The sequence below is a fragment of the Phodopus roborovskii genome, unplaced genomic scaffold (genome assembly GCF_943737965.1).
Source record: "Phodopus roborovskii unplaced genomic scaffold, PHOROB, whole genome shotgun sequence".
NCBI classification, from domain to species: Eukaryota; Metazoa; Chordata; class Mammalia; order Rodentia; family Cricetidae; genus Phodopus; species Phodopus roborovskii.
This window is the reverse complement of record NW_026126578.1, coordinates 8288021-8314405: the sequence shown is the minus strand read 5'-3', so window position 1 is coordinate 8314405 and position 26385 is coordinate 8288021. Positions and strand designations below refer to the sequence as shown.

General features: G+C 49.8%; 1 protein-coding gene across 4 annotated transcripts in view; it reads right to left on the bottom strand.

Annotated features, from left to right (window-relative positions):
* Positions 1 to 26385, bottom strand: part of Ift122 (intraflagellar transport 122) — a 68669-nt gene that overhangs the window by 5465 nt on the left and 36819 nt on the right. For 2 of the 4 annotated variants that reach the window (XM_051203869.1, XM_051203871.1), the window contains 9 exons: positions 25196 to 25393; positions 18985 to 19125; positions 15884 to 15937; positions 12111 to 12272; positions 7950 to 8116; positions 5686 to 5857; positions 4337 to 4439; positions 2289 to 2429; positions 1109 to 1206 (listed from right to left, as the gene is read on the bottom strand). In XM_051203869.1, coding sequence (XP_051059826.1) covers positions 1109 to 1206; positions 2289 to 2429; positions 4337 to 4439; positions 5686 to 5857; positions 7950 to 8116; positions 12111 to 12272; positions 15884 to 15937; positions 18985 to 19125; positions 25196 to 25393 — 1236 coding nt within the window. The remainder of the gene's footprint in view (positions 1 to 1108; positions 1207 to 2288; positions 2430 to 4336; positions 4440 to 5685; positions 5858 to 7949; positions 8117 to 12110; positions 12273 to 15883; positions 15938 to 18984; positions 19126 to 25195; positions 25394 to 26385) is intronic. The other 2 variants (XM_051203870.1, XM_051203872.1) reach the window with 1 other exon arrangement.

Here is a 26385-nt window from a genome sequence, read left to right as displayed (position 1 = left end):
AGAGGGAGAAGCAGGCACCCAAGGAGCTTCGCACACCCAGGCCTGGCCTGCCTCCAACTCCAAGCTGGGGGCAAGCTCCTTTGTTATAGCTTTTCTGCTGCTGGCGAACCGGCATCAGGGCTATGGGCAGGCTCTGTGTGAGACCTAATGCTTCCCAGAGACTCAGACAGTACTGAGAGCAACACAGACAAAGGGGGGAGGGGTGGGGGAGGCGGGGCCTCTGAGAGGCCAGAGAGCCGATGCTGGACTAAGGTGAGTGGGCTGTGGAAGCTAGGAACCCTCCACCTGAGGTTCGACGGGAACCAGAGCCACGTTTCCACAGTGAACTCGTAGATATCCCATCCATCCATCATCTCCATTTCACATACATGGAAACTAAAATACAGAAAAGGTGCAGGTTGGGCCAAGGTCACATGTCACATTGGGACATGAGGCATCCAGAGTCATCTTCTGAGCCCACCTCCTAGAGGCTGAGGGCACAGGCTGCAGTCAGTAAGAACGCAAGCCCTGGCTCTGCCACTTACTAACTGTGGCTCTTCTCTGTGTGGAGCCTGGACTTCTTCATCTGCAGATGAGGGCGATGCACTCACCTCACAGTATGGGCAAAGGATGAAATGAATAATACAAGAAAGCCTACAGGGTCCAACAGATAGCAGGAACTCACTGATGGGGTCCACAGGATAAGCTCACATTGTGGGTTAATAAAGACTGTGGCATGCTGAGGAGACATGGGATGAGGTAGGTGGTGACTCATTTAATATGGCCTCATCACAAGAGTCAGGGAATGACTCAACCAATTGTGGGTCTCTGGAGATCAGGCCAACCCTCTCGCTTTATAGGGGAGACTGAGGGCCAGAGAGAGAACTTTGAGCCTTCACTTATTTAGAGGCATCAAAGACTAACTAGAAACTAGAAAGGCCTATCACAGCCCTGGACTGGGTTTGCTTCATGTCATAAAAGTGGCAGGTGAGGGAGAAGCCCCCTCTCGTCCCAGAGAGAGCAGGTTTCTGGACAATTCATCACACTTCCATGGGCACTTTTCTCCAGAGGCCCTTGCTGAGCATGCGAGGCCCAAAGGTGCCATCCTCCAGTCTCCTGGCCACCTTACCGTATAGCGATGAATGGTTTGGTAGCCATGGTACAGCTCAGCCAAGTGCTGGAAATGGTGGAATTTGTCAAGCATCACATCCTTCTGGGCAGGATCTGCTGTGAGGGAGGAGGGCGGGAGGGGAAGAGGGGAGAAAGGCAGAAGGGGAGGAGGGCAGGAGAGGAGGAGAGAGGAGGGAAGGAGGGGAGGAGAGGGGAATGTGTCAAATATTATCATTTCTTCCTATGCTGCTCAGAGGGGACAACAGGGCAGTGATGGACAGGTGCGCTGCTTAGGCGTGGTCTATCTAGGATGATAAGAGTCTCAGCTGGGCAAAGCTCCTGGCCAGGAAGCACCTGATAATAGATCTCTCCCAGACCACACACTGTACCCTCCCAGTTCTGTCCACTGGGCCAGCACCTGCTACGTCCAGCAGTAGAAGAACCCTACTGGCTCAGACACACCGGAGGAGCCTGGCAGGACAAGGGTGTGCAGATGGTGTCTTCACTGGCTGTCTGCGTTCACGATGCACCTCTGCTTATCAGCTATTTATCTCAAGTGCACATCAAGGGCCAGGACAGAAAACCCCACCTCACGCCTGGGCCTGACAGTTCTGACTGGGAGCTGACAGCTGTGACCCGGCAACTGGAAGGAAGCAGCACGGGCCAGAACAGTTGAGGAAGGCCCGGCAGCGCTGCAGACTCTGTCCAGTGCTCCTCTCACTACTGTACAGCCTTGGGCACAGCGCTCTCCCTTCCCTCCACTCAGAAGTCCTCAGGGCACCAGGGAAGCCATGGGAATGAAAGCAACTCTGAAACTGTCCTCCTGCCTGGGATGAAGGAGATTCTGGAGTGGGTTATTGTAAGGTGATCTCTTCATCTTTTCATTTAATTAAAATTTTTTTTTAAAGCCAGGGCTCACTCGGGCCCAGCTCCAGGCTCCCAGGTAGCAAGAGAGGGAGATGCTCTGAATTAGCAACACAGGGTGGGACCTCCCACCCAGAAAACAGACTGCCAGCCAGTCCTACTTATAGGCAAACTTGAAAGAGATGACAGGCCAGATTGTGCATTGCAAGGCATGCTCAGGGACAACACACTCAATAAACAAGCCCAGGGCTTTAATGAAATGGCCCTGCTCTTCTGATTTTATCTGGTGCCAGAGAAGGGCCAGGGAAGGGGCCAGCCGGCTGTCGCTCACTCACCTTGCGCCATGTCCAGGCACTGCATGGACAGCATCCAGTAATAGTAGGCAGCATCATTAAACCTGCTCTCCACCACGGCGTTGTGCGTGAGCTGCTCCAACACTCGGACTGCCTCCCCTTGCCTCCCGGCCTTGTGGAATGCTAGGGGTCATGAAAGCATGTGCATGTCATGGGGAGTCAGACACGAAGCAGGGGGATTATGCGGGGCTTACATGAGGCTGCTTGGGAGGCAGGCCACTCGTTGGAGCATCTGTGGTGCCTCGCTGCTGAGATGCGCCTCTCAGGCCGCAGGCTATAAATAACCAAGGCTACATCCTGAAATAAGCACAGGGAGATACACTCCTTTTGGCTGGGAAATGGCAACCTACTTTAGCAAGGCATGGCAGAGAGAAAACCTGAGGCGCCAAAGCTGCCACTGCCCACAGGGCACTTGCCTTCACTCCACTCCACTCCAGAATGAGACATTGCGATTCCTGGGTGGTTCTAGCAGGACCCACGCTACTCATGGAGCTCGGTAGGTAGGTCAAACACCTCCACTGTTAGTCACTGCATTAAATCCCCAGGACAAAATTCTAAAGAAGAAAACCAGCCCTTTCTAATGAGAATGATGGGCTTTGCCAGGTGGGGCAGAGCAGCATGCCAAGGTCAGGCACAGAAGCCACTCTAGTCCTGAATCCATCTTAGCTGTGTGCTTTTCAGATACCACCAACCTGGGAAGATCTGGCTCAGCTCACAAAACCAGACATTTGTGAAAATCAGTGAAGAATTTCTCAATCGTGCTTATGTCTGCTTAACAATTTCCTGGGCCCCTCTACCATGCAGCCAACTTCTGGGGACCCTGGGACTGCCAGAGAAAGACCAGGAGCTCTGACACCTGTGCATGTGTGGGCATTGTTATGACCCATATCCCCAGCCTGTGGAGAAGGAAAAGGTCTGGCCTTGGTTCATTCTCATCTCCCGTCTCTTGTCTGAGTACCAAGTTACTATGGCGATAGATTCTTGGAAGGGCGACGCAGACAGATGGATAGGTTGATGTGTTTTGCCCAAACATGCAGATACTTCAGCAACTGGGTGCTCTGGAAATGCTGAGGCGTTAGAGAACATGCTGTCCTTCACAGGGGCTTTTAACCAAGGAACTCCAACAGGGGACATTTGTTCTGTAGTGTGTCAGGAGGTGGCAACTGCTACCATATAGAAGTGTAAATGAGATGCTATGGAATACGACCCACCCACTTCAATTAGGAGACTTTAAACAGGCGTAAGAACTAGGCTCCCAGTTGGACAGATCTCGATCCAATTCCAGCTCTGCCGCTTGCTAGCTTCGCACAGCACATGTAGCCTCTGCATCACGGCAGGGCTGTTGGCAAGATTCAAGGTTATGCAGGTTAAGTGCCCAGCTAGCACCTGCCACAGTGAAGGCAGTCACATGGCTAACTGATGATGAACGTTATCAGTTAATGCGCCACACTTGCTTTGGCCTCTATTTCAGATGCCATCACACCACCCTGTGTACGGCTCATCTCACCAACAGAAACACCAAGGGGCAGAGAGGCTGCTTGGCTTGTCCGAGCCAGAATTGAAGTCCATTTCTATCTCAGTAGAGGAAAGCAGGAGGGTGAAACTATGCCCAACACTAAGGGCGGTTCTCTCCTTTGTCCTGACCATGTATGCTTTGGCTCATGACCTCTCTGCAACTTCCCAGCTAGTGGACTATAGGCAAATTCCTTTACCTCCTTCAACCTCAGTTTCCTTCCTGACCACAAAATGTAAATAACGTTAAAGGGAAGGCACAGTGTAATGCAGGTGTTGTGTAAGGTTAACAGGAAACTGCTAGGACCTGTCTGGGATCCTGAACAAGTAAGCAATGGGCTCAAGGGGTGACTTCATCGTCCATGTCCTTGTTCTGAAGTCTTCCACCAGCAAGCACATCATAAGCCAGGATGAAGGCACCTGTCCTGGGACCTGCTGAGGGAGGGGCCACGCAGTCTCTGTACTATGTCTCAGCAGCCTTCCCCACCCTTCTCCACAGTGCAGTCTGTGTGGCCTACCTTTCTGGGCTTCCTCAAATCGGTCGTTCTCTGCTAGCCACTGCGCATAGGGCACGTAGATGTCATCTTTGAACTCAGGGTGCTTCTCACCCAAAGCAAAGGCCTAGAGGGAGGAGTCAAGGCATTCTTAATGGGGCAACCCCCGCAGCCTCTGAAAATGTGGCACTTGGCTGAATCTGTTAGGGATGTCATATTTTGCCAGCCTGACAACTCGGAGGGGGAGAGTGTCTCTCCCTCCAACCATCCCCAGCAACACAAAAACAAAGCAGCTCTTTGAAAACAAAAGGCAATTAACGGCAATATGCAACCGACTGGATTCAATAACAACACAGTCTGTTTCTGGACCACAGAAGCAGCACAGAATCGGAAACATTTTATTTTGAGGGTTTTGCGTGGGCTCCTGTAGCGCTGCAAACAGATTTCTTTTAATTGCAGGCGACACCTAAGGAAACAGGATTGACATTATCTTCATCACTGCTTACTAGCTGTCACAGAGGATTGCGGACATGGTGCTGTACGGGACTCAGTGACTGCTTCATTAAAGCACTGAGCCACCTGCCAGGAGGCTTGGGAGGGTCTAAGATGAGGAGCTAACTGCTGGCTGCTGGATAACGTTTATCTTGAGGAGCCGTTCCTGCTTCCATCCCTAACCTGTTCTTCCTGTCTGTGGCCTGTCACCTCAGGAAGTGGAGCCAGTTGAGGGGTAGACAGGAGGAAGGCTGTCCTTACTCAGGTAGTGCCCTGCTATGACTCTGTAAGAGACTGCCACGGTGGATGGACACCACTAATCTCCAGGCCACAGGCACAGAGAGGCTCTGCCCTGGCTGCCTAGCTAGCCTTAGCTCCAGGACAGCTGTCGCTCTGATTTGTCTGGCTGATTCTCCTCCCTGGTCCTCTCACACCACAAGTGTCAAGACTAGGAAGAGGGATGAGGGCAGGGGACATATGCCCTGGAAACAGCTCTGGTAGCTTGTATCTGAAAAATATTGTTGGCATTTCCTGCCAAAATGCCACACAGGTTTTAAATGCCACCCTGGTGTGTGCCTACTTCAGAAGTGAGCCTGAGATTGTGGAACTGGTCAGAGGTGGCTCAGAGTAGCAGCAGTGCCTGTCACAGGGTTGGCCCAGAGCTGGCAGCCACTAACAGTTTTCTGAATGAATGAATGAGTGAATGAATGAACTAATGGAAAGTTATGGTGAAAAGGCCCTCCAAGATAATCTGACTGCCAAGCAATGGCCCTTGTATCATGAGGGCAGCTTCACTCCCCCATCTTAGTCCCCAGATGCTCAGTCCCCTGTGGCCAGGGGCTCAATTAGCATCCCAACCCAGTAAGTGCTGTCTCTCTCACCTCATCCCAGCGCTTGGTGTCCACATACAGCTGCACCAGAGACTTCAGGTCACCGACCTTTAGGTAGGTCTCGGCAGCATAGCCAGGACTGTCCAGCTTCTTAAAGTACCGAGCACACATGAGCAGGGGCTCCCGCTCAGCCTTGTCCAGCTTTCGAGCAATGTCAATCAACCTGGAGAGGAAGGGAGGGCACCTGTGAGGGTCTGAGAGCAGAGGAGGGGGAGGCCTCTGGTCCTCTCAAGGACAGGCTTTGTGTGGGTTCACTCTGCTACGCCCCATGCTAACAGTGGTGCTTCGCCCCATGCTAACAGTGGTGCTACGCCCCTGGTTGGGGGGGGGGGACTCCACAGGCAGTTATGAAAGAATGGATGCACACTCCAGAAGCAATGACAGGGGCCAAGAGTACCGCCACTAAAGACACTGCCCAAACCTCCTGTGCCTCTTACACCAGTGAGACCTGGGATCCTCTGCCAGATACTGAGAAGGGCCCATGAGATCTTCCAAGTGTGGTCTCACAGAACCATCTTTCCCGCCCTGAGAGGGAGGAATAAGTGCTCCCACTTTGCAGGTGAGACGGCTGGAGTTTGAACTACCCACAGTGAAGCACCCTGCCCAGGACTCTACAATAGGAAGTGGCAGGGTTTGTCCCGGTACTGTCAGGGATTCCCACAGGACCGGGTATGAGAACGCCTCAGCAACTGACACTCTGAAGGAAGTGACAAGTGTGAACCCTGTCCTGGGCCAGGAGGAAGGTTAGAAGCCCTGGCGGTGTCCTCCTGGCTAAGGTATTGATCACAGAGAGGCTCCCTGAGGCCATTACTCATATCTTCCCAGTAGTGATGGGTCCTCCTACTGCCCATCAGGATGCGGCTAGATTCAGTGTTTTGGGGTCTAGACAGCCCAATGTTTGCAGTAAAGCAGCTCTCGGAGTGAGGGCTCTATCCAGCCTGCTTTGTGCGAGAACAGAAGAGGCTCTAACAGACCGAATTTCAGACAGGCGGGCTCAGGGAGGCCTGTCAGTCTAAGCTCAGAATAATAATGGCGTCTAAAAATAACACTCCTCAGCAGCAAAGGGACATGTTTTTAGGGAAAGGTAGAACAGGCAGCCCCCAGAGCCCAAAAGCCCGCCCCCCTCAACCGACATTCCCAGGGGAAAGGTGCCTGTTACAGCCAGACCCAGAAGAGGGACAGAACACACTAATGTCTCTTCCTTGAACTAGTTAAGTGTCCCCAGGGGAACTTAATACATAGCACTTGCAAATCAAAGTGACATATGAGAAACTAGTGGGGGAAGTAGAGACCATGAGCCTGCTTGGCTCCCATCAGCACCACCCATTTTGTAGAGAGAATACTTGGAGCACAATTTAAGATCTAAGCCTGCATCTTTCAGATACCATTCCCAGACAAAGGAAGGCTGGGGGTAGATTACCCACAAAGGTCCCTTGGTGAAGGCTCCACACACTAACCTGTTCTCCCCAGGGCCTGACTATGCTAGTGGCATCTGTCTGTGGACCAACTGTTGCCTCCTGAGCAACCAGTAGCTTTTAGCATACAGTCTTCTGACCGAGAGGGCACCTGGAGGATGGGTGCCAAGTCCTAAGATGGAACCATCATGTGGCACACAACTACAGCCCCAGCCTGTTCCCCCTCCTCCATTCCCTTGTACCTAGGTTCTGTTCCTCTCTGTTCCAGCTCTTCTACTGTCCCTTGGGGGTCTCAAGCCACCAGAGTCCCTGCTGGCCTACTCTGTCTCCTGACTATATTCCTTCTCCTCTAATTGAAAATTCAACAAGGCCACTTCACAGGACGACTCAAGAAAATATGCCAGATTGTCCACTTCCCTGATAGGCGGCAGGCTCTTCTTGTGCATTGGGAACGCTCATGCTCAGTATTAGAGGTACTGAAACCACCCACGTCAGAGCCTAAAGCTTAGTCTTACCACTTCCTAGACACTTGGCCTTTGAGGACACGAGTCCCTTGAGCCATGATTTCATTTGCCAGATGAATGTAGACACCCGAAGCTGGTGCAGGGGAGAGTCAGGATGCCTGTAAGGTCAACACAGAGCCTGAGGGACATCTGTGTGAGTCCCTACCCACTTCTCATGCTTCTCCAAGCCAGTGCTACGTTGTTCAGGCTCTTCATCCTCAGAGGACCTATCGCTTTCATGTTTGGTTCAGATATTTAGAGAAAGAACTTTCCCTTGTCAGTCAAAACTCAGAGTCGACACAGTGCCCAGTGCTCCCAGGCAGGGGCTCAAACCTACATGTCGACCCAGCCATGGCTGCCACTGATCTCTATGGCCTTGATGTGCTCCCCTGCTGAGATGTACATCTCTACCGCAGCTTTGGGCTCATTGATGTTTCTAGCCCAGTCAGCCTGCTTGGTGATGAGCATCTTTGTTTCTTTAGGGTCTCCAGATCCAAGGAAATCCTGAGGAAGCACAACAAACAAAAACACTCCGGATTAGGACTTCCTGTGCCAGCATTACATCAGCTCCTGAAAGCTGAGCAGGAAGGGCTCACTTGGCTTTGCACAGGAGCGGGATGCACGAGAGCCCAGCCCTGTGAGACTGAGTGTGGGGCAGTCCCAGGTGTCCAGGAAGGGAGTGTGCATGGACCGCCCCAAAGTGCTGCTGGGGCCACAGGGACCCTCCATGTCTCCTTCCCTTCACACTTGTTCTAAACACCTTACAGACGCTGCAGGTTACTCTGTGACCTCCACACAGTTTGACAGAAACACGACTGGCTGCGAAATTACAAATATTAGTCCTACAATCACTGGTCACACACTGGGATGACACCAGATGCCCCGGACTAGTACTGAGCACATGGTCCTCTGAAACACAAGGATGCCCAAAGTCCTGGGTTCGGCCCCTTGTGTCCTCCTTCGGCTGCCACACTGACGTGCCCATCCTCACCTCTTTTCTCAGCTGTTCTGTGGCCTGCCTGCACTCAGATCTTTCTGTTGGCTTTGTTCCTGAGATATGTCTATGACAGACAACTGGCAAAACACTCTTTGGCTCATTCCTCCTCTCCTCCTCCTCTTTTTTTCCCCCCAAACAGGGTCTCACTATGTTTGTAGTTGTTATGTAGACTAGACTGGCCTTATAGAGATCTGCCTGCCCCTGTCTCCCAAGGCTGCCCAGTGGTTCATTAAGTGACACCAGATCTTGTTTTGAGGTCAAGTTTGCACAAAAAGGAATATGACCCATGGAGGGACAACAGAAGCCGAAGATGAAGGAATAGTCATTCCTTCCTGAAGGTTCAGAGACTGGGCAGGGCCTGAGTTCTTTTTCCCCCAACTGGGGCAGAGGGGATCCCTGAGGGCTTCTCTGGGTTATCCCCAAATGTAGCAGAAACAGCTTCAGAATGTCACCTCTTTTCAGGACAGAACTTCCACGGTTGAAGCTGCCTCAGTGCTGACATTTCTCAAGGTGGGGCTTTTCAAAACAGGGAACAGAGAGGCATACAGCCCAGATGTGCATTACTAGAGAGAAGTGGTTTGTCTTAAGAGAATGTACCCTGCAGAGTGCTCTGTGTCAGCCTCACAAAGTATAAAAAAGTACTCCTTCCCTCGTGATTAACACTCATTTGTCAGGAAAGTGCAGTCAATGTATGCTGAAACCCACTTGAACAATTAGCTCATTTCTTTTTCCATTTGCTTTCAGGGTAATTATGTAGCCCCTAAAACCATATATTAGGTTGGCCTAAAACAACCAAATAATTCAGGATGGGGAGGAAGGGCATCATTTTACCTGTTACAGACCAAATAAAGTCAGTGTTGCCTGGAGCTGGCCTCTGCCTCTGCTTGGGGTGCACAGAGAAAAGGGCTAGGGACCAGCCACTGAGGACACCTGGCTTGGGCCATTACAGACACACTGTGCTCACAGCTATGAAGACATCAACCCCTCATGTACACAAAGCTTTCCTGATCAGCTAGTTGCATGAGGTTAGCAGCAGAGACAGGCAGTATAAAAGTATAGAGGTGCCCTTCAGAGGGACTTTGGCAAGTGAGTGCTCCCTGAGATAACACAGGGAAAGGCCAAAAGCTAAGAGGGGCCACAGTGCAAGATGTCTCCCCCAAGACACACAGCTCACTGGCTTGCAGAAACCTCCCTGACAGGAGGCAACCGCCTCAATCCCAGCCGTCAGCTCAGACTTAATTCAAGCTGAGGCGAAACAGTTCCTTCAAGACTCAACCAAGTGGGTTTTCAAAGGCTTTTTGGTTCCATGCAGCCAATTTACATGTTATCTGGGGCCACAGCAAAGACTCTGACCTGGAGTGGACAGACAGAGGCCGTGCTGAGTGATGAATGAGATTGAACAGGGTTCTCATGCTTGGTGCTTCTGATAAGGACGTACTACACAAGAGTTAAGAGCACTATAATCCCTTTATCACCACATAAACATGTCACTTGTCCGGAAAGCATACAATTTATTTGTACGTGGGAATGTAATTTAAAAATTTTCCAAAAAACCAGATTGAATCTTGGGAAGCAATTTTCAAGTAAACAAAAACATGCCATGTTAATAAGCACTGTATCTCCCATCCCCAACATAATGTGTATGTGTGCACACATTTCCCAAATGCAGACTACCATGCCAGGGCGGTGTGTGTGTGTGTGTGTGAGAGAGAGAGAGAGAGAGAGAGAGAGAGAGAGAGAGAGAGAGAGGGAGAAAGAGGGAGGGAGAGAGAGGGAGAGAGAGGGGGGAGAGGAAGAGGGGGGGGAGAGGGAGACGGAACCACATACTCAGAATTGTGATAAAAAATTAAAGTCAAAACAAGCCCAGAGTATTTACCTTCATGGAGAACCACAGCAGATGGAGTCTATGAGTGACTGCACTGCTGGGTAGGAGCCATGAGTGCAGGCGAACCATGGGAAGGAGCTGAAGTGGGAGGAGGGTGGCCAGAGAGACACCTGCCATGGAGTCATCTCCTAATCTTTTTATGTCATGTGTGTGGTGAGATTGAACCAAGGTCTCTCTTGTGCTAAGTACCTGCTCTACCACCAAGGCACATTCTGGGGTGTGGACTTTTATTTCCATCTCAACACAACTCCCTCCCTCCCTCCCTCCCTCCCTCCCTCCCTCCCTCCCTCCCTCCCTCCCTCCCTTTCCTTCCTTCCTGTCTGTCATGTAGTCCTGGCTGTCCTGGAACTTGCTCTGTAGACCAGGCTGGCCTTGAACTCACAGAGATTTGCCTGTCTCTGTCTCTTAAGTCTGGTACTAAAGGCATGCACCACCATGCCTGACTACTCCTCCTCTTTCTACAGCTTAGCATGTTAGGGTTTTATGCATTGTTATGTACACTTCTCAGAATTACATTGAGCTGTAGCCCTGCTATACTCTGAGGAAGAAGCAAAGGCTGAGCTACAAGTCTTCACCCACTACTGAAGCGTGGGCTCCATAATCATACTGGATGCCAAGTGGGCATTTTCAGTTGTACCATAGTTGCCGGCCAGAAGCTCCAAGGAGGGCATCAATCCCAAAGAACCACCAGGGCTGGCTGGCTGTGGTGCCTAGGTTCTACCCCTAGGAGCTGACCCTTTTAAGTTTTCTCCCCAGTGGAAAGAGCATTCCATGTAACCTTGAATATGTATGGGTAGGAACACAGAGGCTAAGGAAGATGGAAAGGCAGAGGAAGCCTGAAGCTCAGGTCTGAGGTGTGAAGGAGGGAGCACAGAGTGGCCCAGGGGTCCAGCCCTGTATGAAGGAGTCACTGGGTCTAACAGATGGCTAGGAAGAGAACCCAACAGTGGCTAGGCATAGACACAGAGTCAAATAGGGAAGCCTGCTACCTGGGACTTGTGAGCTAGGTGATTAGCACTAACAGCCATTGAATGGCTGTGGCTAGGACTTGAGGACTGCACAGGCTTTTGAGAGCCTCTTCTGCCAGCACCCAGAACGGGGGGATACAAAAGCCCCTCGTGGAAGGGCCTTACTGTTTGTTCCATACCCAAGCTTTAAGTCTTGTTGGAGGCTGAGCTGCTGACTCCTGGAGGGCTCTGGTTCTTAGTGGGGCTCATTCTCACATAGGTTCATGTGCCTAAGAAGCTCCTTCAAAAGTGTAGAGTACCTCAGGACTGACCTTGAGGTAGGACCTTGTGGTAGGACACGGTGGCTCCTGACCCAAGCCTGAAGAAATCTGTACTGTCCTAAGCCCTCCCCCTTCTTACCTGGTCACAACACAGCTACTGCTGACAGGTGCCTTGAATGTGCTGTCCCTCTGACATCTACCTTCAGGGTCAGCTTTCAGTCAGTGGCCCTGAAGGGACACCCTCCTTTCACTAATTTACCCACCCTTTTTCTGAGGTGACCCCCTTTTTCTGTCTGCGTCATTGCTTGGACACATGGCCTAAGACACCACAGGTAAGAGCCTTGGGAACTCCTGGTGTCAGGCTGGGCACAGGATGTGGTGGGTTTACCTTGGCGTACTCGAACATGCAGAGGTCAGTATACATGTCAAGGGCGAGGCTGTCATGCCCGCTCCTCTTGTACAGTTTGGCAGCTTCGTGGAACTTCCCCTGGTAGGAAAACACATCTGCCAGAAACAGGTCATTGTTGGTCTCTCCCCGCTTCTTCCTCTCCTGAAAAAATTAGAAGCACGGGAAATGGCTTCCACAGCCATGGCAGGAAGCAGCCTGTAACAAAGGCTAGCTGCTGCTATTTTGGGCCAAGTCCCTGGGTCTTCCTACTGGAGCCCATGCTTGGCTCCTGGGCTGCGGTTGTCTCTCACCTACGTCTCTATTGGGAATGTTCAACAACAAAAGCAGACTCTTTTTTCAGACCACTGAAGATCAAACAAGAGGCAAACCTTTGTTTGCTAGGTGGAAATTCCACTGGACTGCTTTCCTGGATGCTTGCCCAAGGCAACCACAGGATAACTTGGACAGTGTGCACTGTCCAGTTGGGGATGGCCCTTGCATTCCCAAGACCTTGCATTCTCAAAGTCCCAGACACCTGGGTGGCAGAGCCGTGACCCAGAGTGATGACAGACAAGGACAAAGTTTGGGATTTTCAACCAAGATGGAGGCTATAACATAGGATCATAAATCTGGCTATGCTCCTGTTTCTAAGAGGAAAACTACGTGTGTTGGTTGGTTTTATGTCAACTTGACACATGCTCCTCAATTGAGAAAATGATCCCAGCCAGGTGTGATGGCCTATGCCTTTAATCCCAGCACTTGGGAGGCAGAGGCTGGCATCTCTGTGAGTTTGAGGCCAGCCTATTCTACAAAGCAAGTCTAGGATAGCCAGAGTTGTTACACAGAGAAAACTTGTCTCAAAAAACAAAAACCAAGAAGAAAAGAGAGAGAAAACGGCCCCACCAGATTGGCTTGTAGGCAAGCCTGGGGTGTGTTTTCTTGATTGATGTTTGTGTGTGCGTGTGTGCGTGCGTGCGTGCGTGCGTGCGTGCGTGCGTGTGTGTGTGTGTGTGTGTGTGTGTGTGTGCATGCGTGTGTACTGGGAGGAGATCCAGCTCACTGTGGGTGGTGCCACCCCAGGACTGGTACTCCTGGGTGCTATAATAAATCAGGCTAAGAGCCTAGCAGTGCGAGCACATGCCCTTAATCCCAGCACTCAGGAGGCAGAGACAGGTGGATCTGTGTAAGTTGGAGGCTAGCCTGGTATACAGAGCTAGTTCCGGGACAGCAAAGGCTGCACAGTGAGATCCTATCTTGAAAAAAAAAAAAAAAAAAAAAAGACCAAAAAAGAAAGAACGAAAGAGAAAGCAGGCTGAGCAAGCCATAAGAAGCAAGCTGGTTAATAGCACTCCTTCACAACTGTTGTTTCAGCTCCTATCACCAGGTTCCTGCCCTACTTCCCTTGGTGATAGGCTGTGATATGGAGCTGTAAGCTGAAATAAACCAGTTCCTTTCCAAGTTGCTTTTGTTTAGGATCTTACCAGAGCAACAAGGGCCCTAACTGAGACACACACGTGTGCTAATGTCCATGTCACACAGGAGAATCCTACTGTTCTCAGTGATCCCAGAACCACCAAGCACTGCACAGTCAAGATCACACAAAGCTCGCTCTTCATCCCACCTTCTGAAACAAGGGATGGTCCCTAACACATGGAAACATACATGTGTACATGCGAGAGCAACGCTGAAGCCAGAGAGAAGTGCCAGCACACACTTTCCCTGTGCTGGGAACACTCATTAGTTGACAGCTCCAGTATTTGTAAACACTCGCCAGCACTCAGTCCCAGCAGCTGCCTTTTGCTTGTTTTCTATCAAGAGGATCACACTGGAGGAAGATGAGACACGGAATCAAACTCCTAGACAAGCTGGTGGAAGTCTCAGCAGCTGGAGACAACATGCCTCACCAGTGACAGAAATCATTTTTAAATCTTCACATGGTGCAGGCTGATCAACCAAATAAACAGACATTTTTTCCTTTCTTCCTTTCTTTCTTTCTTGTTTTTTTTTTTTGGGGGGGGGGAGTTTGTTTGTTTGTTGAGATGGGATTTCTCTGTGTAGCTTTGTAGAACAGGCTGGCCTCATAAGCTGACATCTTAAACTTGTGAGTGAACTGAGCTCTTGCAGTGAGGTATGTGTCGGCTGGTGTGGAGTGTGGGCCACAGAAGAACGTGTTCACAGAGGACTGGCCACGAGCACATTATTCTGTCACCATGCTATCATCCAGTTCTTCAACAAGAACCCTCTGAGGCACACAGCTCCCTGGTTACTGCTGGCCACCTGGAAGCCAGAAGCCGAGGCCTCTGGACAGTCACAGAGATCAGTGGAGCACACTCTGCTTTTCCCCGAGACAGTGCCATTAGCACAATCCTCAGATCACTAGCAGAGGCAGACCTTTGGACCTGAGTAAGGCATGACAAGGGATAAGAATCAATGCTCACAGAGGCCAGCTACTTTTGTGCAAAGAAAAGTGAGGTTCCATAGCTTTGGATGAAGATTCATTCCAAGGGCCCAGTTAGCTAACACCAAGCACCAGCCCTAAGAAACAGCAGCAGGGAACAATGATGCCCACCTGTGTGGGAAGGACCCTGACAACAGATGACCAGCTGGGTAGAAGGAGGTGGGGAGAGCTCATAAAGCAAAAGTGGCAGAGCTTAGGGAAAAGTGGGGAATGAATCTGAGTTTCAACTGAGACTTTGAATATGGCCCCTCAAAGATATGCCGCATCCTCTCCTAACTTTACTCTCCTCACCCACTGAACAGGGCTGACCACAATAGCACCTGCTAGTGTGCTATTAACTACATAAGAACTAAGGTTCTTGTGCATTATCGGTCTACTTTGGTTGCACACGAACAGACTGGATGAACAACAGCTACCACATTTTAGCCTGGCTTGTGTCAACTCTACTTGCTAGTCCCCCCACACAAGGTGTGGCCCTGCACAAGGCTGGGTCCTACATTAAGGTGTGGTCCTGCACAAAGCTAGATCCTGCACAAGGCTGAGGCCCAGAACAGGCATTTACTCTGCTGAACTGAGTTAGTGGGGCAAGCTCCTAACTGCTTCCAACTGAGAGCTCAAATGTGTCCCACATTCCCTTAGCTTCACAATAAATCTGTTCAGGAGAAAAAAAAATATGTATGCCTTTTTACAGACAGTCAGACAGCACTGCGATACACAGAAATTAAAAATAGTGTCTCCATCACCCATAAATGGTACAGTCAGAACCAAATTCTTTAGCCCATCACAGGCCTTCTGGGCAAGAGGATGGCTTGGTAGGTCTCAGAGCAGCTTAGGAGCATTTGGGAAATGCTTAACTGCTGGCAGATTACTTGACTCCAAGAGAACGGGAACCGTCATCCCAGAGAAGCATATCACGTTCCAAGAGCCTGACTGTCTCACACTGCACCGGGGAAGAATAGATCTCATCTTGGTTTTTCAAGACAGGGTTTCTCTGTGTATCCATGGCTGTCCTGGAACTCACTCTGTAGACCAGGCTGGCCTCAAACTCACAGAGATCCACCTGCTTCTGCCTCCCGAGTGCTGGGATTAAAGGTGAGCCCCACTATTGCCAGCATATAGACCCCATTTTAGGAACAAGGAACCAAAGATTACAAGAGATCCAAGCCTTCTGCCTCATTCAACTACCAAGTGACTAACGGGGTGTTGTCTCTATGTGGCCACTCTATCCCCCAGAAGAGACTACAGGCCCTGTGTCCCCACATCCTCAGGACTGCTGGCCATTGCATCCTGAGAAGGAAGAGGTTTCATCGGTTACCTCAATACTGCTGATCAGCTCTAGGTATCGAAGGTCCTGGACTCTGGTGAAGGCCTATGAGAAGGGAAAAGAATAGAGTCAGCTGCCTACTTGTTCTCCACAGGCTGGTGGGGTGGGGGCACATCAAGCTCTAGAAAGAGAGCCAGCAAGCAGGGAAGGGAAGTCTGATTCATCATTGTGTGCTTGGGAGGTGTGCCACCCAGCGAGGCGCAGCCTGTCTTCATCTCAAGGATTAGTCCTTACAAAGAACTGTAAAGAAGTCCTGGGAGCATCAATCATTTTGGGATTAGGTAAAACAGAACTATGATCCTGTAGTCTGCAGTGGAAGCCCTTGCCTGACACTGCTCATAATAGAAAGGCAGGCTGGGCTGATTCCAGTCAATGGCATCTGCAGAGTAGGCAAGACACAGAGACAAGAGCCTGCTTGTCCCTGTGACTTGGATGGGAAGTAGCAGACGGCTCTGCTAACCCAATGGTGCTTCACACTCGGCACACAGGGTACCCAGGGAGAGGAGGAGAGGAAAAGCTCAGGGAAGAAGAATGGTTCTGAAGGAGGACAGCAGCACAATCTCACAGTCTCTAGAAAGCAAATTTGCGTGTTAACCCTGAACATGCATCATCTGCTTAGATTCATGACGTAGATGTCTAATGCACGGATTTCTGGAAGGTTGTGAGGGTCAGGCGGACTGGTGCCTATGAAGTGTCTTTTGCTGCTTTCGGGTACCACAAGGGGCTCAGGGGAACTGACCTTCACGTGCTCTGCTGGCAACATTTCTGCCCAGCTGTGCTTTCTGCGTTGCCCATGTGAAATGGACTGACACATGCCCTGAGCCCAGCTCCTGAGCCATTATGGTTTAGAATGCACAACAGCCCTTGGCCACTGCAAGGCACCCTCTGTGCTACAAGAAGGGGGGTGGGGGTGTGATCAAGTCATCCAGCTTCTGGCTGCCTCGCAGATGACCATAGGGTGATTTTGTCCTCCCACCCTACAGGGCCAGGGTCTAGTCAAAGGCTAGGGACACAGGAATTTCACTTGGCCTCTGTCCCCCTTCCTACTCAGGGGTTCACAGTGGAAAGGGGAAGCTGGGCAGATTAAACAGAGAGCTAAATCTCCCTGAGCCAAGAGCTACACAAACATGAGGCAGATAGATACCCTAGGGAGGACACTTCCTGTCTGAGCACGGCAGTGGCAGACTGCAGGATTAGGCAAAGCACTGCCCAGGAGGGACCTGGCAGGTGGATTTCTTTCTGAAACAGGGACTTACTATGTTGCCTAGGCTGGCCTTGAACTCCTGCACTCAGGGGATCTTCCTGTCTCGGCCTGCTGAGAAGCTGGGGTGACAGGTACATTCCACAGTGCCCAGCACTTGGCTTTTCTTGAAGAACTGGTAAAAGGTTATTACCAGTGTGAATAAAGATCCAACAGGACTATGCCAAAGGTTTTACAAGCTGCCTTCCTGAACAGGTTCAGAAATTAATCCCCGGTGCTGGGCAGAGTAGAAAAAGGAGACTCAGGTCTCAGCCAAACTCGGGGCCCAGGCAGGACCTTGAGTCTGTTCCCTTCTTGCCTTTTGGCTCCAGCCACCTTCTTTATGGTCAGGCAAATAAGGCCCTCTCCAAGAGTCTTTGTGGTTCTGGGCACTGGATTCTTGAATTTGGTAAACGGCCGTTGACATCCTTCAGCCCTGATACACCGCAGAGTCACGGTGCTATTCCGAGTGGTCAGTCACAAGACTGTGAACAACTTCCACCGAGGGAGGGAAGTGGGGAGCAGGGAATAGATGCAGCTGGTAGCACTAAGCAGCTCTCCGATGCCATCTAGTGGGGCCACCTCTCTAGGCCATCTGAGCACTGAGCGACTGGCGCCCAGGGAAGAGGTCAGCCAGGGATTCAGGACTGAGATAAAACACTGGTCAAGGGCTATGGTCAAAGCTGTACTCCTTTTCAAAATAGCAGGCTGCCCACAAGCAATGTACGCATAGTTTTCACTAGTCACCATCCAAACAAAGCACCCAGCCCAAAGCCCTAGTCTGATACTTTCCCAATGCTTATCTGACCTACAAATATGCAGGTCATTATTGGGTAGGTTTATTTTTCCTCATGTGCTGTGTATTGAACCAGGGCCTTATGCATGCTACCCAGTGCTCTACCTCTGAGCTGGGCCTTCAATACAGGGTTGGAGTTGCACAGCAACTCCAAACCGCCCTTTACCAGGCCTGGGGAGGCCTCGAGAGTGAGTCCAAAATGCAGGAGGAGCACTATGCGTTTTCACAACCCCATTTTAGAGCAGAGGTAGGGAAGTCAGGCTGAGAGGAAAGGAAGGGAAAAGGGCAGCTCTGAGATCTACTCTGCTACAGTGGTCCTGTGTTTAACAGGAGACAGGCACATATATGTCTGCAGGTCCTTCAACCCCAGAGGCCTGGGCAAAGGGAGACTCTGCTTGGCTATGGGAGAAAATACAGGGAGAGAGGAGGAGGGAATAGGCTGGAAGTCAGTCTGTCTCCCTCAGTCTAGCAGATGGAGACACATCTGGGACTCTTCATGTGCCTAGACAAAGGTTAACTGCTTTTGAGCATTTCTTTTAGCTTTAACCGACCAGACCGGAAGTGACAGTATGAATCACACCGTCAGGGTGTGGGGCAGCACACTGCTGTGGGAATGAGAGCCGGACCAGCTCTGCACTAAGCCAGTGCTAAGGACAAGGGTGGTGTGATAAGTGGCCACTGCTCATCCCCAGCCTAAGAGATACTTGATTACTGAATGTCTGTCATGACAGGCTTTATCTCGGTTCTTTACATAAATGATTGCTACCAAGACTGAAAGCCAGAGTCAACCAGGCGTTTCACAGGCATTACCTGCTTAAGATCTTCCCAGCTTTGTGAAGACAGGGCCTAGTCCTCCAGAACCCTCCAGAGAAAGCATCTTGGGAACGCTGTTACTGCCAGGCCCAAGGGGGAGGGTGACTGAGGAGAGAACTCAGGGCAGCCTGACTTCAGAGCCCAATACAGGCAGTTCCTGCCCCTCCGGTGTCACCTGGGTTCCTTCTGCCTCAAGAGACCCTCCAAGGACCAAATTCTGGCTCACACAGACTGAATGCGTACCTTCTTTGCAGTTTCAAACTCTAATCCTTCTAAAGCTTCCATGGCCAGTTCACGCCAGTCAGTGTCTGTCACTCCCAAGCAGGCGATCTGGTAGGCTTCTCTGAACATTTTCCTATCAAGGTACTGGTACATCGGAGCAGACTGTGGGGTTTTGGGAAAAGGGACAAAGTTAATAGTCTGTTCACAGCACTGGAAAGAGTCAGACTCCAAGCAGGTCCACTTCCAGATGTTCAGAGTATTATTACCGGAAACGCCTACCTCAGACTTCAGCCATCAACCTGCACCTTTGCAACCTGGGTGTCCTTTCTGCCACCCTCTCCTGCTAAGCCATACATAGCACTCACTCCCAACATACACTTCTGGCTGCCATCTGCCTTCTCCTTCCCTAAGTCTACCTGACCCTAAGATGTCCCCTTCTCTGGGAAGATCTACCCTCCCCCCATGGGAAATGCCTACTTGGCTTTGTAGAGCTCTGCTAGCAGGTCCCTCCAGAAAACTCTTCCCTGTTTTCTCTCCGAGCCCCAAGAGGAGGAGTCTGAGCTACCCCTGGCCTCTGTGTAGATAGACCTTGTGCTGTATCCTAATTCCACATGGGGCTCTGGGTGATGCCCTGCACACCCTGTGGCAGCAGTATGTCTGTATTCACTCCAGCAGTCCCTCCATCCTGGGCCAGAAGAGTGAGTCATGTGACCAGGAGGAAGACATCTGAGATGGCCTTTTCTCAGAGGGACTGAATCTGAAAAAGTCACGGGTATCTACAAGTATTCCCTGTTGACTTCTTTTTCTTTAAGGCTATAAAGAACTTTGCAGTTGTCCAAACAGCCCTGTGTAAGGAGGTGTTACCTCTGATAACACCCAGGAGAAGGAGACTCCTGGAGGAAACATGACTTGCCTGAGGTCACAGACCTTGTAAATTAAAAACCTAGAGCTAGAGCAAGAGGTGACCTGATATTCCAGGTCCTGTGTTCCTTCTTACTGTGTATGTCACGCAAATGTAAGCATGCATTTACACACATCAGAGTAAAGCTGAGCTGGGACCTAGCATCTCTGGCAATAAAAGACCCTGTCTTGATTTGAGACCAGTCAATATGCTTCAGGGGCCCACATCTCCCTTCTGGATTCCTGGGCAGTGGAATCAATCAACAGTACCTTTGTGCTAATGGCTTCCAAATGTGGACTTGGAAAAGCCGTTTTCTCCATTTGGGGCCTTTATCTTTGAAATTCCTGCTCCTTTGTTTTGTTTTTTAACTTTAAAATTAAAAGAAACCTTTTTCTTTTCAAGCCAGTCTACCCTCCGACACCAAGATACAACTGTTCCCAGGGAGTTGTTTTTCCTGTGAGGTCACACTATCCACTTCCCCTTACTGTAGGGAAGCAGCTGCCCACAGACTAGGAGCAGCTGAGCTAGCACCCAGGCCTGGCTCAGCCACATCCTAGCCAGGTGCCCCCTGGAAAAACATGCTACCTTCTATTTAGAGACTCTGCCCACTCAGGCTACCATGGACCAATGAGGCACCCATCTCCCTGGACACAGGTTTCATTTCCTCCTGGAAGCTTTCTCAGACTCCACCACTCTGCCCCCACAATGAGCTCATTTTCTAGACTCTTCAAACCCTCTGATCCACTTTAGCTCTGTTTTGTGGCTTTTGCTATTTCATGACTGTCTGTAATAAGAAGGAATAATAACAGGAATTGGGACAGGCAAAACCTGAAAATGGGTGTAATTAACCCTATTTCACAGTGGCAAAGCCCGCAGTCTCAGCTGCTCTGGAGGTAAAGATGGGAGGATTGCTTTAGCGCTGAGTTCAAGAATACCCTGGGCAACACGGCAAGTGCCTGTCTCAAGCAAAACAAGACAACACACACAAAAACAAAAACCGATACCCCCATTACACAGAGAAGAAATGAGGCCCCAAAGAGAGATAGATGGTGTTCAGGATGCAGCTGGATCAGGTTTCAGGACTCCTTTCCCCAAGCTGCAGAACGTCTGCTACGCTGACTTCCCCATGACGGGGCCATGAAAACGTAGCACAAGGTAAGCTGGTGGACTAGTAACACAGGCAGGAGGCACAACCTGAGTGGGGGTTTAAAAAAGACATTAATGAACCATCCCCTCTGAGCAAACCCTTATCTGGCTGCCGTATTCCAAGCATGACGTGATGGAGCACATCTGGGGCTTGCTGTCCTACTTGGCAGCTCGGACACACTAGTTCTTGCACAAGATGATACAAATTTCGAAAGGAAACCAAAAAAATCCCAAGGGCAAAAATGGGCCCAAACCACAAGACGACTGGAGGCAGAGGCGACAGATAAACAGCCTTTGTCTCCAGATCGCCTTTCCCAATGCTTGGCAGCTCTGGCCTGCTGCATCAGCAGGAAGGCTGGCTGCAACCAACAGAGACTTTGGCTACTGAGTCTTGAGGCCCTGGCAGAGGGAGCCCCAGCAGCCCCTCCGGCTCCTCTTGGCTGGCCAGAATCTAGGAGCAACAACTGCATTTATTTTTGAGGTTAGGATAAGTGAAGCCTGTTTGGCAGATGAGGAAGAGTGAGTGGGTCCTGAGCATCGGTGCTGGGGTTAAGGATGCTGACAGGAAGCAGGTGAGGATGGCAAGGCAAGAGTCCATCAGGCTGTGCTTGCCCCGCCTGCTCCCACATGTCACCCTGTTGCCATCTCTTATGCTTTTTCTTGTTCTGCTCATTACTCACATCAGAATTCACTGCCCTCGACTGAACACTCGCTGTGGGTCAGGAGCTGGTGTGGACACTGCCGCTGTAACCCTGCAGTGGCAAGTAACAAGGGCCTTCCTGGCTCCAGGGAAGACATAGGCAGAGGCTATAGGCTTAACAGAGCCCTGAGGAGAGGCGGTCTAGAACATTTGAATACCTTCAGTGTACTGGGCCTTGGCCAAGCAACTGCACTTCTTGGAATTTATACAAAGTCAGGACAGATACTAGGAAGACACCCATGATTCTTAAGAGCAGCAGCTTTGGGCAGCCAGGTGTGGTGGTGCACACCTTTAATCCCAGCCCTCGGAGGCAAAGACAGGTAGGTGGATGTATGTGGGTTTTGAGACCAGCCCGGCCTACATAGAGGATTCCAGGGCAGCCAGGGTCAATAACGAAACCCTGTCTCCAAAAGACAAAAAGAAAACAAAAGGCTGTGGATAGTTTAAATGCCCAACAGCAGGTGCTGGTGGAGTGAGCTGGACGTCCACACCACACTAGTGCTGTATCCATTACAAACAAAGCTGGGCACGCAGTATAAGGGGCATGGGGGCAGGGGGCAGGAAAGTGCTCCAGGCTGCAGTGGAGCACCAACAACTGCATTGCAGCCTCACACATCATCACCGAGCAACATACACAAGGAATCACTCGTCACTTCTCACAATGTACGTGAGTCTACGACTGTCTGTTTGATTGTCTGGTCAAGTGTGTTCACTGACATGGCACATTTCCAGTAGACTGCTGAGCAAAAAGCCAGATTAGTAAGTAGGGCCTTTGGTTTTGGCAACTGTTTTTACTGTTAGTGGTCTTTGTTTTGTTTTGAGTAAAAGTCTTATAATATACCCTAGGCTGCCCTTAAATTCAAAATCCTCTTGCCCTAGCCTCAAAGTGTTGAGATTATAGGCATGAGCTACTATGCTAGGGGATATTGCTAGTTTACAGCCAATACTTCATCAATAGTTAAATGTCATGTTAAAAGAAGATGGCATAAAGGCTGGCAAGATGGCTCAAAAGGTAAAAGTGCTGGCTGTACAAATGTGAGAATCTGAGTCCAATTTCCAGAACCAACAAAGAGAGAAACAATTCCCAAAAGTTCACAGGCACAGGCACTCACACACACATACACTAATAAACTTTTAAACATTTTAAAAAGATGGCATAGAGTGATTAAAAGCTCCATTATGTGTGGGGTCTGGAGAGATGGCTCAGTGGTTAAGAGAGGACCCAAATCACATTCTTGGCACCCATGTGAGGTGTCACACAACACCCCGGAACTCCACCTCCAGGGACTCCAATGCCCCTTCTGTCCTCCATGTGCACCAGAGCACAGGTGAGTACACACACACACCCTAAAAAAAATATTCTCTGAAGATGGAATGCTGTGGCCCAAGTTTCTCCTTAGCGTTTTTGTTTGTCTTGGTTTTGTGACAGTGGCATAGGGAGTGCCACTCACTCCAAGGACAAGCAAGACAGCATCTAGGGCAGCTGTAACTAGGTTAGCCACCAGGTGGGCTGTCTGGGTTCTTCTGTCTGTTTCTGTCCTCCTCCATTCCGTGGCTCCATACTCTCACCCCAGTTTCTAGCAGGCCCCCTCTGGACTCGGGCGACTATGCAGGGCCCCATGTGCCCTCCCTGGTTCACCGTGCTCAGTCACTTCTCTACCTATTCTCCTCTACTACACAGCATTTCCACTCATGCACTGATGCATCCACCCTGCTGGACTTGCCCCTAACATAGTACCCAATACTGCTAACACAATGCAGCAGGAAGGAGGTCAGAAAAAAAAGAGAGTCAATGGGTATGCTGGCTAGATTTATGCTAACTTGACACAAACTACAGGTGTCTGAGAGGACAAAAAAAAAAAAAAATCAATGAAATGATTCTTAATGATATTCTGCTCTATTCACAGGATCGGTGCCTAGCCCAATTGTCATGAGAGGCTTCCTCTAGCAGCTGATGGGAGCAGATACAGAGACTCACAGCCAAACATTAGGTGGAGCTCAGGGAACTCCAGAGAAGAGGGGGAGGAAGGACCATAGGAGCCAGAGGAGTTGAGGGCACCAAGAGAACACAAAATCAACTAAGCAGGGTCTCACAGAGACCGAAGCAGCAATCACAGAGTCTACATGGGTCTGCACTAGGCCCTCTGCATTCATGCTATGGTTCTTTAGCTTGGGGTTTTTGTTGGGACTCCTAACGATGGCATTGGGGTGTCTCTGACTCTTTTGACTACTCATGGGACCTTTTCTTCTCTCACTGGATTGTCTTATCCAGCTTTGATATGAGGGCATTTGTCTAGTCATATTGCATCTTGTTATCCTGAGTTTGGTTAATATCACTGGGAAGCCAGCTCTTTTCTGAAGGGAAATGGAGGAGCAGTGGATCTGAGGAGAGAGAGGATGCTGAGGGGACTGGGGAGAGGGGAGGGAGGGAAGGCTATTGTCAAGACCTTTTGTATGAGAGAAGAAAAAAAAAAAACCCCTCAACATAAGTCAAATACTGTCCTAGGAACATTCAGACATACTGAAAAAAAAAAAAAAAAAAAAAAAAAAAAAAAAAAAAAAAAAAGAAAAGAAAAGAAAAAACTGCCTCCATAAGATCTGCTGTAGGGGGCTGGAGGCATGGCTCAGAGGTTAAGAGCACTGGCTGCTCTTCCAGAGGACCTGAGTTCAATTCCCAGCAACCACATGGTGGCTAACAATCATCTGTAATGAGCTCTTCTGGCAATGCATACATGCAGGCAGAACACTACTGCACACTTAATAAATAAGTAAATAAATAAATCTTTAAAAAAGAAAAATCTGCTGTAGGAACCAGGCAGTGGTAGCGCCCAGCACTCAGGAGGCAGAGGGCAGAAGCAGACAGATCTCTGTGAGTTCGAGACCAGCCTGGTCTACAAGAGCTAGTTCTAGGACAGCCTCCAAAGCCACAGAGAAACCCTGTCATGAAAAAAAGATCTGCTGTAGGCCACCCTGTAAAGAGCATTTTCTTAATTAGTGATTAATGAGGGAGAGCCCAACCCATTGTGGGTGATGTCATCGCTGGGCTGGTGTCCTGGGTTCTATAAGAAAGCAGGCTGGGTAAGCTATGAGGAGCAAGCCAATAAGTAGCACCCTCCATGGCCTCTGCATCAGCTCCTGCCTCCAGGTTCTTGCCCTGTTGGAGTTCCTGTCCTGGCTTCTTCCTTCAGTGATGGACTACAATGCAGAAGTGTAAGCCAAATAAACCTTCTCCTCCCCAACCTGGTTTTTGGTCACGGTGTTACAGCAACAGAAACCCTGACTAAGACAATGGGGCTGAGTTCTTTGTCCAGAGAGGCAAGGCTACACAGTTAGGACACAACACATCCAAGACCATAACACCTTGCAAAATCACAGATTCCATACTTCCCTCCTCCCTCTCTTTGCTGCTCTTAGCACCAGTTTGAGGCCTGGCCATTTTGTTTTGTGTCCTACAGCTGGAGAGGAGTGATATGCACCCGGGTTACCTGTGGCACCTCCACGGCAGACATAGAGAAGACGTGAAGGCAGAAGATCTTGGAGCCATTGTAGCCAACCACGAAGCCCTGCAGCTTCTGCTGGTGCACCGGGAAGGTGCTGGCCTTGATGTTGAGATAGCCTCCTCCGGAGAAGCAAAGCATGTCCTCACACTGGGTGTTCCAGGCCACACTATTGGCATTTGGTTCCTGAGGGACAAAGGCCTGTAAGGCTCTGGCATCACTCCCGATTTCCACTCCCACCCCCATTTTAAAGCTTGAGTTGCACTAAGGTACTAACAGCAGGATGAAAGGAAAAGAGGAAAGGGGATCAGAAAAGAAGGGATGGTGTGACAGAATTTTGGATATGTGCTATTTTCAAAATTATTACTCCATAATTTAATTACTCCACAGTAAATGAAAATTCAACCAGGTAGGATTCCATTTCTATTAAAGGAAGATAATGGGGTGCCACTCTGTGGTAGTTGATTCCCCAGCACACACAGATACACACCACACACACACACACACACACACACACACACACATCTACCCAGGAAGGAGGCCAAAAATATTACCCCTGGAGATTAACATAGTGACTGCTTTTGGATGAGTGGAATTGTGAGGAATTTCTATTTTCTTTGCTTTTTTTTTTTTTTTTTTTTTTTTTTTTTTTTTTCTCCTTATGCTTACATGTCTGGTTTCTTTGGTCATGAACACCCACTGTTTTTTATAATAAGCAAAAGAATGGGGAGTTCTTTTGAAAATTAGAAAATAATGCATTGTCTCTGCATTTATAGTTTCACACTAAAAACTTAAGTCACCCTGGGAGGTGTCCTTTCCATCACAGTTCTGCTCAGCCCTGGAAGCCTGGGATAATCAGAGGCTCATCCCTCTCTGGCTAGAACAGTGGTTCCTGAGACCCCTTTGGAAAATCTCTTACCTCCAAAAAATATTTACATTATGATTCATAACTAACAAAATTACAGTTATGATGTAGCAAAGAGAATAATTCTATAGTTGGGGGATCACCACAACACGGGGAACTGTATTAAAGGGTCACAGCATTAGGAAGGTTGAGAGCCACTTGCCTAGAATCTTCTATCATGAGCATGGATTACTTTTTAATGAGAAAAGTTGATAGTTTTCATTTGAAGGGACAAATGCAATGGATAAGTGACTAGGAACGTTATGTCTCCAGG